Genomic DNA, 11143 nt, shown 5'->3' with positions numbered 1-11143 from the left:
GNGGTGGAGCTTGCAGTGAGCCAAGATCGCACCACTGCACTCCAGCCTGGGTGACAGAACAAGACTCCATCTCAAAAAAAAAATAGAAAGAAAAAGAGGCCGGGCGCGGTGGCTCACGCCTGTAATCCCAGCACTTTGGGAGGCCGAGGCGGGCGGATCACAAGGTCAGGAGATCAAGACCATCCTGGCTAACACGGTGAAACCCCGTCTCTACTAAAAATACAAAAACAAAATTAGGTGGGCGTGGTGGCTGGTGCCTGTAGTCCCAGCTACTCAGGAGGCTGAGGCCAGAGAATGACGTGAACCCAGGAGGCAGAGCTTGCAGTGAGCCGAGATTGCACCACTACACTCCAGCCTGGGCGACAGAGCGAGACTCCGTCTCAAAAAAAAAAAAAAAAAAAGAAAGAAAAGGAAGGAAGGAGAGAGAAAGAGCAGGAAGGAAGGAAAGAAAGGAAAAGGAAAGGAAGGAAAGAGAAAGAAAAAAGAAAGAAAAAGGACATGGCAACGAAAAGCAATCATGGTCCTATAGTAGCTCCTGGATCCAAAGAACAGCAGCCGTCAAGCAGGCAGGTGCCCCAGGCTTGAGCACGCGGCTGGATATCAGATGCATCCGTCCGGGCACGCCTGGCTGCAGTCATGGTTTCAGCTGTGGAGATGCCCCTGTTCTCCTGGGTGCTGCCATGTCGAGGGCCCTATAGCTTGCTTTCAAATGGTTCAGCAGAAAGTGTCTGTAGAGAGAAGGTGAATATTGCAGAAGGTTAACATTTTTTTGCTGCAAATTTTTAAAAACAAAATTGGGAGAAAGATCTTGGAGCCAGAGCTTTGAAATCAAGTTTCAGTGCAAACCTGGAGCTTCTGTCTCTGCCCCTTTAACCCTGGGCTGGGGATCCTGGCACTGTGTCGTCAGCCCGGAAGCACTGGGCCAGTCTTGGCCAAGCTTTCCATCAGGGATGATTTGATTTTGATGCTACAGGTCTGTGATTACAACCATTGTTCCACACCGTGAGTCATTAATAATGCTTCCCATGCTTCTGCTTGCAAATGACTGGCCTTCCAAACAGCTGGAGCTATTTCTTTTTTTTTTTTTTTTTTTTTGAGACGGAGTCTCGCTCTGTCACTGGGGCTGGAGTGCAGTGGCCAGATCTCAGTGCACTGCAAGCTCCGCCTCCCGGGTTCACGCCATTCTCCTGCCTCAGCCTCCGGAGTAGCTGGGACTACAGGCGCCCGCCACCTCGCCCGGCTAGATTTTGTATTTTTTAGTAGAGACGGGGTTTCACCGTTTTAGCCAGGATGGTCTCGATCTCCTGACCTCATGATCCTCCCGTCTCGGCCTCCCAAAGTGCTGGGATTACAGGCTTGAGCCACTGCGCCCGGCCTAGCTGGAGCTATTTCGAGGTGTTTCTGCAGGCAAGTGCAGGCGTGCCCTCAAATAAGCTTTGCCAGTGGACTCTTAGCAAGAGTGGAACCTGGTCAGGAAAGACAAAGCCTGGGAATCCACTCCCATGCCCTGTGGGTTAGCTGGACACCAGCCTCCCTGAGATGAGTGGCTTTTTCCTGAGCCCTGTCTTTGCTCTACAAAGTTTTACGAACGCACAAATAAATAACTTAATGGGAAGGGAGAGAAAAACATTTCTGCTAGTCATGCCGAAAGCCCTGCACTCTCTTGTTTAGGTCCTGGGTGCCCCGTCTTTCCGCATGCTGGCCTGGCACGTTCTCATGGGGAACCAGGTGATCTGGAAAAGCGGAGACGTGGACCTCGTCCAGTCAGCTTTTGAAGTGCTTCGGGTGAGAACGTCTTTTCCTTAGGTGTGCGGTGCAGGGCAGTACTGTCCTGGTGCCTGGTGTCAGGTGGGGATGCTAAGCTGCCCAGAGCAGAACCGCGTGCACCACACTGTCTCCACCTGGAGCGCAGTGGGCGTGGAGACCCGGGTCTGGTCTGGTGACGTTTAAATCATCAGAAGGATGAGTGTGCCTGCTGACTGCCTAGGCATGAGAGGGAACAAAAATGCATATGACACAGTCTTGGAAAAAGCTTCTTTGTGGGATGTGGTAAGAGACAAACATCTGTGCAGCAAAGATTAATAGAAGAGTTAACACCACAGAGCCAGGGGCGGTGCAAGCTGGTGTGTGACTGGCAGTCCAGACAAGAGTTAGGGACCTGGTGGTGGAGGACCACCCCCCTCCGCCCTCTCGTGGACTGAGAGTCTGGGGACTCCTCTGGCAGGAGGGAGGGCTTGGACCGGGCTGCAGGAGGCATGTGGGGTTTGGGTAATGGAGCATGGACGGCTGGGGCCGAGGGCTTCCTCGCGTCCTTGGTCTGAGTCCTGCTGTCCTCCTCAGACTATGCTGCCCGTGGGCTGCGTCCGCATCATCCCGTACAGCAGCCAGTACGAGGAGGCCTATCGGTGCAACTTCCTGGGGCTCAGCCCGCATGTGCAGATCCCCCCACACGTGCTCTCCTCAGGTGCGTGCCACCGCGGGCTGTGGGGCCATGCCCTGCGCTGAGGGTCCCCATGCCTCAGGCCCAGAGTGGAACCAGATCTCTGTCATGGGTTGTGGAGAGGAGGCCTCATTGCAGGGCCAGCTTCCCCCATGGCTTTGGGCCTCCGTGTTCTGTCTTCACACAGGCAGCAGTGGGTGAGTGGACCTGATGGGAAGGGTGGCTGGCAGGGACTGTCATCAGTGGGCTGTAGGTCACCATCCTGGGGTGGGAGGATGTGTCCCTGGCTGGAGGATCCTGGTCGTCCTGGTGAGTGGGTGCCCATGAGACAGAGGCCTGCTGAACGCTGGGCGTGAACCGCCTGCTTCTGTGGGCCCCACCGTCCTCTCCTTACTCTTCTACTGTTCCTCTGTCCAGCCTTCTGCTCTCTTCCAGCCTTTTTCTTCCTCTATGTGCCCGAAGTCTTCCCGGCCTTCACTGGTGCGGTCAGGGCTCAGCAAACCCCGGGTCTTTTGGTTTGGGGATATCCAGGGGTCAGCCCCCAGGGGCTCGTCAGTGACTTCCTCCAGCACAGCTGTGCGCAGCAGCTGCTGACTCACGCGTGGTCTGAGTGGAGCTGCCCTGAGCCCCCAATCAGCACCCAGGCTGTGGGTCCTGACTCCCTGTGAGACAATGTCTTTTTTCCGGGTAGCATTAGAAACACAGGCTCTGGTTTCAAACAGACTTGAAATTCTTACCACTACCAGCAGGTTATTTAACATCTCCAGGCCTGTTTCGCCATCTGTAGGATAGGGTCATGGTGAGACCACCCTCGCAGGGCTGCTTAGTAAGAGGTAAATTGATGTATATAAAGTACTTTGTGAGTATTGTATATAATAAATTATTAGTTTAACTGAGGCAAACGTTAACCCTTAACTATTCACAAATGACCTGAAAGGTTTTAAATACCAAAGTGTTGATCTGGGCCAGCCTTTTCACCGGCAGCCTTTCCCACCGACCTGAGATGAGCCGAGTGGGGCCCGTGGTGGGTGAGCGCAGGGGAGGTGAGGAGCACGGGGGAGGTGAGGAGCCATGGGCCTTGTGTTGTTACAGAGTTTGCCGTCATCGTGGAGGTCCATGCAGCCGCACGTTCCACCCTCCACCCTGTGGGGTGTGAGGATGACCAATCTCTCAGCAAGTACGAGTTTGTGGTGACCAGCGGGAGCCCTGTAGCTGCAGACCGAGGTGGGTGCCCCCAGGCAGAGTGTCCTTTTCGTGAGAAGATGCTCCTGCCCCGCGCTGACGCCTGCTCTTGCTCTGCCCCTGCCCTTTTCCCCAGTCGGCCCCACCATCCTGAATAAGATTGAAGCGGCTCTGACCAACCAAAACCTGTCTGTGGATGTGGTAGACCAGTGCCTCGTGTGCCTCAAGGAGGAGTGGATGAAGTAAGCGACAGTGTGGGCAAGGCCCCTTTGCTTGTGACCCTGGAGAAAACCTGGAGCTGTTTCCAAAAGAGGAGCTGGGCCATGGCCACTGAGGGAGGAGCTGAGAGAAGAGGTTGGGGGCGGGGTTCCAACTCCAGGTCTGCCCACCACTTCACGGTGGCCTCGGGAAGTGGTCATCATCTCTGCCCCTGGCTCCTGCATGGGGATGTGGGGGTGGCGCCTGCCTCAGAGAGCGGTTGAGTCTTGGGCAAGGGCTCCAAGCTCACAGGAGGGTTCGTAATGGAAGCTCTGTCATCTGCTGTGCAATTAACTTCAAAACCTGAAAGCCCAGTAACCCATGCCCCGCTGATTTTTTGTTTGTTTGAGTCACAGTTTCACTCTTGTTGCTGGAGTGCAATGGCATGATCTTAGCTCACCGCAATCTCTGCCTCCCGGGTTCAAGCGATTCTCCTGCCTCAGCCTCCTGAGTAGCTGGGATTACAGGCATCCACCACCATGCCTGGCTAATTTTTGTATTTTTAGTAGAGACAGGGTTTCGGCACATTGACCAGGCTGGTCTCGAACTCCGGACTTTGTGATCCGCCCACCTTGGCCTCCCAAAGTGCTGGGATTACAGGCGTGAGCCACTGCACCTGGCCCCACCGCTTTTTTTTTTTTTAAGCAAATTTATTTCCTCCTGCCTTGATTGTTGGTAATTTTTTTGGTCAAATTTATTAGTCAAACATTGTCTTGATTTAAAATCAGGCAGTGAAGCTTAGGAGCAACCAGTGTCTTCCGTGAGTTTAAGGAAGGTTTTTCTTTCTTTCTTGGCATCTTGACAACAGCTTCAGGGAGGGTGTGGGAAGCGCAGAGGCCCCATACCCGACAGAGGGCCGAGGCCGAGGCCAGCCCTGACAGCTTCCCTTCCTTGCTGGGACACAGCTCCTTTCAGCAGTTCAGGGGCCGAGCCCACTGCCCCGAGCGTGTGGATTCCAGCTCTGCCTGCACAGCTCCTGCTAGTGCTGAAGCTGTGTCGCCCCCGGCGGGCCCCCGTGACCAGGGCTTGGGGGATTGGGCTGTGGCGTCTGAGTGTTTTGTTTTGGTTCTCTTCAGCAAAGTGAAGGTGCTTTTTAAGTTCACCAAGGTGGACAGTCGACCCAAAGAGGACACACAGAAGCTGCTGAGCATCCTGGGTGCGTCCGAGGAGGACAACGTCAAGCTGCTGAAGTTCTGGATGACTGGCCTGAGCAAGACCTACAAGTCACACCTCATGTCCACGGTCCGCAGCCCCACAGCTTTGGAGTCTCGGAACTGACCCGCCCCACACACCTGCCCGAAGACGGGGATGGCTGTCCGCAGACTCCTCCAGCCCCGCGAGAGGAACTGTCCCTTGAGTTTCTGAACTGCTGGGAGGAGCTGTGTCCCAGCAAGGAAGGGAAACCGTCGGGGCTTGGCTCTGCCCTCTGTCAGGTTTGGGGCCTGTGTGCTTCCCACACCCTCCCTCAAGCCGTTGGAATCGCTGAAGATGGCAATGAAAGGCGGAGGGATGGTGGACTCTGTGTTCAAACCCCTTGGAGAGATGCTTAGGAGGACAGCTTGTCTCTCAGGCCCCTTGTGGACTTAGATCTCAAAACCCACAGGAGAAACGGGTCCAACTCGGCATGCAGTCGCAATAACATATCCCCTCCCGAGGTTAACATTCAAGCGTTTCTATTTTGAAATTCAGCAAGAGTTTCTGGGCCTCATGTTTGAGTGTACATTTTGCTGCGTTGTGAATATTCAATACATTGCCAGCTCTTGGTCACTGAGTGATTGAGTTAGGGCTCCGCAAGAGACTTTGGGGAGTGAAGTGGACCTGTTCCTCATCTTCTGGTCCTCTGAAATGTGTGTTCTGAAGCCATGGGGCTGTTCTTCTGGGGTGTTCTCCTGCAGGTACTGGTGAAGCTAACTTGGGGCTTAACAATGGAGCCCCTGATCATTTTTGCTCAACATAGGTTGCTGAGGGAGTCAGAGCAAGCATCTGACTTGCCCAGTCCCCTGGATATGGTGAGGCCCACCATGCTTTTATTCTGTATCGCTTATGTCTTTATTGTGGCTTTCAACATTTACATTTGGCTACAGATAACTATTTTCAGAGGGTGGTGATTGAAGACAATTTCATCATCCCACTGTACTTTTTTATTTTTGAGACGGAGTTTCACTCTTATTGCCCAGGCTGGAGTGCAATGGCACAATCTTGGCTCACTGCAACCTCCGCCTCCTGGGTTCAAGCAATTCTGCCTCCGCCTCCAGAGTAGCTGGGATTACAGGTACCCACCAACATGCCCAGCTAATTTTTATATTTTTAGTAGAGACAGGGTTTCACCATGTTGGCCAGGCTGGTCTCAAACTCCTGACCTCAAGTGATCCACCCACCTCAGCCTCCCAAAGTGCTGGGATTACAGGCGTGAGCCCCCGTGCCTGGCCCTTTTTTTTTTTTTTTTTTTTTTTAAAGAGATGGTATCTTGCTGTATCATCCAGGCTGGTCTTGAACTCCTGAGTTCAAGCAGTCCTGCTTTAACCTACAGCTATAGGTACCCCAACTATACATTTTTAATGAGGATTCATGGCTCAGAGGGATTTTCTGGTGGTTTTGCTGATTTGTTTCTAGTTTTTTGTGTTTATATTTAACATGACCAAGTTTATATAACTAGGTATCTGTATAACGCAACAACATTGGAACACAATAAAGATGTATTTTTGTAAATTGTTGACTACATGGTTTATTGGTTTGATGCCTAATATTTATGTGTGCTCAGGCACAGGAAATACTATGGTTAAAAAGTACCAGTGAGTGGACCGGGCATGATGGCTCACACCTGTAATCCCAGCACTCTGGGAGGCCGAGGCAGGCGGATCACGAGGTCAGGAAATTTAGACCATCCTAATATGGTGAAACCCTGTCTCTATTAAAAATACAAAAAATTAGCTGGGCATGGTGGCAGGTGCCTGTTATCCCAGCTACTCAGGAAGCTGAGGCAGGAGAATCACTTGAACCCGGGAAGCAGAGGTTGCAGTGAGCTGAGATTGCACCACTGCACTCCAGCCTGGGCGCCAGAGCAAGACTCCATCTCAAAAAAACAGAACAAAACAAAATACCAGTGAGTGAACAATTCACACGTTTAAGCTGCTGTAATGATCATAGACAATCTTTTCCAAGTTAGTCGTTAGAGTTGGTGTTGGAGAGGAGCAAACACTCATTTATCCCAAGGACCTCTGTTGGCTGTCCATGCGCGTGTGCTTGGCATTTTGTTCAGCTTTAGGAAATGGCTCATCCCCTGAGAGGAAGATGGCTGGAATCACCCTGGGTGACCATGACAATCCCTAAGACTGCAGAGTTCCCTGTGGCTTAGTCATCTACCTCGAGTGGGAGGGGACCCCCTGGCCTGTGTGGGTCAAGGGAAAACTAAGGGAGAGATGACCACCCACTGTCTTCCCCAACTTCGGGTACAGATTCCTCTTGTTTCTCATGTGCATGGCATTCCAGGGAACGCAGTTCTGTGCTCAGTCTTTGCCAGTTGTCTGCCGGTCTAGTGGCTGAATCCACTTGGCAAGTAGGAGCCCAGTGTAAGTTCGCTCTGCATTCATGTCAGGGGCGTGTGTGACCTGGATTTTCCATGTCTAATAGAGCTCGCTGGCGAGGGGGCAGGCAGCGCCCTACGCCAACTGGTGTTTCTAGGCAGCTGTGGGCTTTTTCTCCCCACAGGCATGCAGTTCTTGAAGATTTTTCCTATTGGGCATGAGTGCAGAAGAGCAGGAAGCTGAGCGGAATCTATGCCAGCCCAAGACCAGGCCAGACTCTGCTGCCCTTGTGAAGGAATAGGGGTTCCTGATTTTGTAGCTTTTCACACCAAGTGGAAGAGACAGAAGACAAATTCCAGATCCTGAACCTTCCCCGTGTGTTTGAAGGCAGTCAAGGATTTCCTGATTTTACATTCAAGATACTTAACACTCAGGGCTGGGCACGGTGGCTCACGCCTGTAATCCCAGCACTTTGGGAGGCTGAGGCAGGAGGATCACCTGAGGCCAGGAGTTTGATACCAGCCTGGTCAACATGCTGAAACCCCATCTCTACTAAAAATACAAAAAAAAATTGGCCAGGCTGGTGGTGTACACTTGTAGTCCCAGTGACTCAGTAGGCTGAGGCAGGAGAATCACTTGAGCTCTTATATATTTTGGAAATTAACCCCTTATCTGATAATATACTTTGTGTAACCTGTTAAAAAATAAATTGTAGGCCGGGCGCGGTGGCTCAAGCCTGTAATCCCAGCACTTTACCAGCCTGGCCAACATGGTGAAACCCCATCTCTACTAAAAGTACAAAAATTAGCTGGGTGTGGTGGCAGGCACCTGTAATCCCAGCTGCTCGGGAGGCTGATGCAGGAGAATCGCTTGAACCAGGGAGGTGGAGGTTGCAGTGAGCTGAGATGGCACCACTGCACTCCTGTCTGGGCAGCAGAGTGAGACTCCGTCTCAAAAAATAAAAAATAAACACAAATGGCCAGGCACGTGGCTCACACCTGTAATCCCAACACTCTGGGAGGCCGAGGTGGGTGGAATCACCTGAGGCCAGGAGTTTGAGACCAGCCTGGCCAACATGGTGAAACCCCATCTCCACTAAACATATAAAAATTAGCCGGGCGTGGTGGTGGGTGCCTGTAATCCCAGCTACTCTGGAGGCTAAGGCAGAAGAATCGCTTGAATCCAAGAGACGGAGGTTGCAGTGAGCCGAGATCATGCCACTGCACTCCAGCCTGGGTGACAGAGCGAGACTACATCTGAAAAAAAAAAAATACAAATAAAAAAACTAGTAACTAAAGGTTGCAACGCAAAGAAAGGATAAATGCTTAAGGTGATGGATATCCCATTTACCCTGATGTGATTATTACAAATTGCATGTCTGTACCAAAATATCTCATGTACCCAATAAATACATATAACTTCTATATACCCACAAAGTTAAAAATAGAAACTGAAAGACAAAAAATAAATAAAAATCAAATAAAGCTTCTCATTTTGTTGTCTGCCTTTGGTAGATTTCCAGCCATGAAGTGGCTGTTTTTGACCATTTCCCCCAGCTTTATTTTTGTTTATCCCTCTTTGGAGAGATTTGAGTCCTTCTTTATACTGCCATAACTACAAGTCCCTCCTCTCATTATCGTTTTAGATGAGGAAAGTGAAGTTCAAAGAGATGAGTCAACTTGCCCTAGACCATGCAACTAGGAAGTCTGGGAGCCAGCACTAAACTCAAGTGCTCGTTTTCTTTGTTAAGAATTTTACTGGCTGGGTGTGGTGGCTCACGCCTGTAATCCCAGCACTTTGGGAGGCCGTGGCGGGCAGATCACGAAGTCAGGAGATTGAGACCAGCCTGGCTAACACGATGAAACCCCGTCTCTACTAAAAATACAAAAAAAAATTTAGCCGGGTGTGGTAGTGTGCATTTGTAGTCCCAGCTACTCGAGAGGCTGAGGCAGGAGAATTGCTTGAACCCGCGAGGTGAAGGTTACAGTGAGCCCAGATTGTGCCACTGCACTCCAGCCTGGGCGACAGAGTGAGACTTCATCTCAAAAAAAAAAAAAAAAAAAAAATTTATTGACATAATCACTGACATACATTTTACTTATTTAAACCATACAATTTGACACATGTGTATACCCGTGAAACCACCACAGTCAAGTTGATAAACACACATCCATCAGTCTACTTCCTTGTGGCTTTGTTGGCCCCTCCAGGCTACACTGGTCTGCTTTCCCTCTGTCTAGTTTGCGTTTTCTAGAATTTTATGTAACTGGAATCATACAGTATGTACTCTTTTTGTCTGGCTTTTCCCACTCAGTATTAATGAAATTCATCCACGTTGTAGCATATATGAGTACTTTTTATGGGGGGGGGAACAGGGTCTTGCTGTGTCACCCAGGCTAGAGTGCAATAACGGCATGATCTTGGCTCACTGCAATCTTAGTCTCCAGAGCTCAAGCGATTCTCCCACCTCAGCCTCCTGAGCAGCTGGGATTACAGGCACATGCCCCCGCACCCAGCTAATTTTTGTATTTTTTGGTAGAGACAGTGTTTCACTATGTTGGCCAGGCTGGTTTCGAATTCCTGAACTCAAGCTATCCTCCCGCCTCAGCCTCCTAAAGTTCTGGGATTACAGGCGTGAGCCACTGCCAGGCCACTTCATTCTATTTTACTGCTAAATAGCATTCTCTTGTATAGATATACAAAAGCTTATTTACCTATTTACCTGCTGACGTGCGTTTGGGTTGTTCTAGGCACATAAGCCTGCCAGGAACACTGGTGAACATGTGCTTGTGTTAATGGATCCCATCCTTTCTCCTAAGAGTGGGATAGCTGGATTATATGAAAGGTGCAAGTTGAATATTTTAATAAACTTTTAATTTAGAATAACTTGATTTACAGAAAAGTTTCGTAGAACAGAGAGTTCCATTTACCCCCACCCAGCTTCCTTTGTTAGCCTTTTACATTCCTTTCATATATTTGTCAAAGCTAAGAAACTGACATGGTACAATGCGATTAAGCTCCAGACTTTATTTGGCTCTCACCAGTTCTTCCGTGAATGCCTTCTTTCTGTTCCAGGATCCAGCCCAGAACAACACATTGCCCGTTTCCCTATGCCCCCGGCCCAGTGCCCTCGGCTGCGTTTGTCTCTTCCTCTGTTTATGCTTAAAGCAGGGCAGGCCTTCCAATAACGCCGGAGATCCTGTTGGGCTGGGAAAAAACCTTTAGGGGCCTAGCTCTGCGCTTGGGCATCCCCACTCTGCCACCGCCTCCAGTACGCTGGGTTCCAATGCTGCCTCCAGCCGTGCTGATTCCTTTATATCTGTGTTCCCAGGTCCTTCCGCAGCCTAGCCTAGCTGCTCCCGAGAAGACAGTGAAGGTGTGACCCCACATTTCCCGAGCAGCTCTGCTGTGCTCCAAGCGAGGAGAGCCGGGGTTGCTCAGGCTTATAGGGCGGAGGGCGGTCTCTGGCCTGGGTAGGTGACGGGTGCGCTAGGGCCCGTGGCCCGCGGGTGTGCAGGTGCTGCCTGGTGGCGCGGGCTTGGGGGCGCGGCTTGGCACGTGGTGGGAGGTGGGACCGGGAGGCAGGGCCGGGCGCCAGGCTGGAAAGAAAATGGAGGGCGCGGCCTGGCGTTAGGGGCCTGTGGCGGAGGGCGTGGCCTGGCGCGTGGAGGGAGGCGTGGTGACCCGTTGAGGGCTGGAGGCGGGCTAGTGGGAAGGGTGGGTTCAGCTTGGTGAGTGG

General features: G+C 51.3%; 1 protein-coding gene across 8 annotated transcripts in view; it reads left to right on the top strand.

Annotated features, from left to right (window-relative positions):
- The window catches only part of FLCN (folliculin), a 27722-nt gene extending 21133 nt beyond the window's left edge, over positions 1-6589 (top strand). For 5 of the 8 annotated variants that reach the window (XM_017895602.1, XM_017895601.1, XM_017895598.1 and 2 more), the window contains 5 exons: positions 1672-1785; positions 2341-2464; positions 3533-3664; positions 3759-3864; positions 4957-5158. In XM_017895602.1, the coding sequence (XP_017751091.1) occupies positions 1672-1785; positions 2341-2464; positions 3533-3664; positions 3759-3864; positions 4957-5158 (678 nt within the window). Of the gene's footprint in view, positions 1-1671; positions 1786-2340; positions 2465-3532; positions 3665-3758; positions 3865-4956 lie in introns of all 8 variants that reach the window. The other 3 variants (XM_017895600.1, XM_017895599.1, XM_017895597.1) reach the window with 2 other exon arrangements.
- The last annotated feature ends 4554 nt before the right edge of the window (positions 6590-11143 follow it).

The sequence above is a fragment of the Rhinopithecus bieti genome, unplaced genomic scaffold, assembly GCF_001698545.2.
Source record: "Rhinopithecus bieti isolate Rb0 unplaced genomic scaffold, ASM169854v2 scaffold_26813, whole genome shotgun sequence".
Classification (NCBI taxonomy): domain Eukaryota; kingdom Metazoa; phylum Chordata; class Mammalia; order Primates; family Cercopithecidae; genus Rhinopithecus; species Rhinopithecus bieti.
The sequence above is the reverse complement of the archived record's forward strand: the minus strand, read 5'-3'. Positions and strand labels throughout refer to the sequence as shown.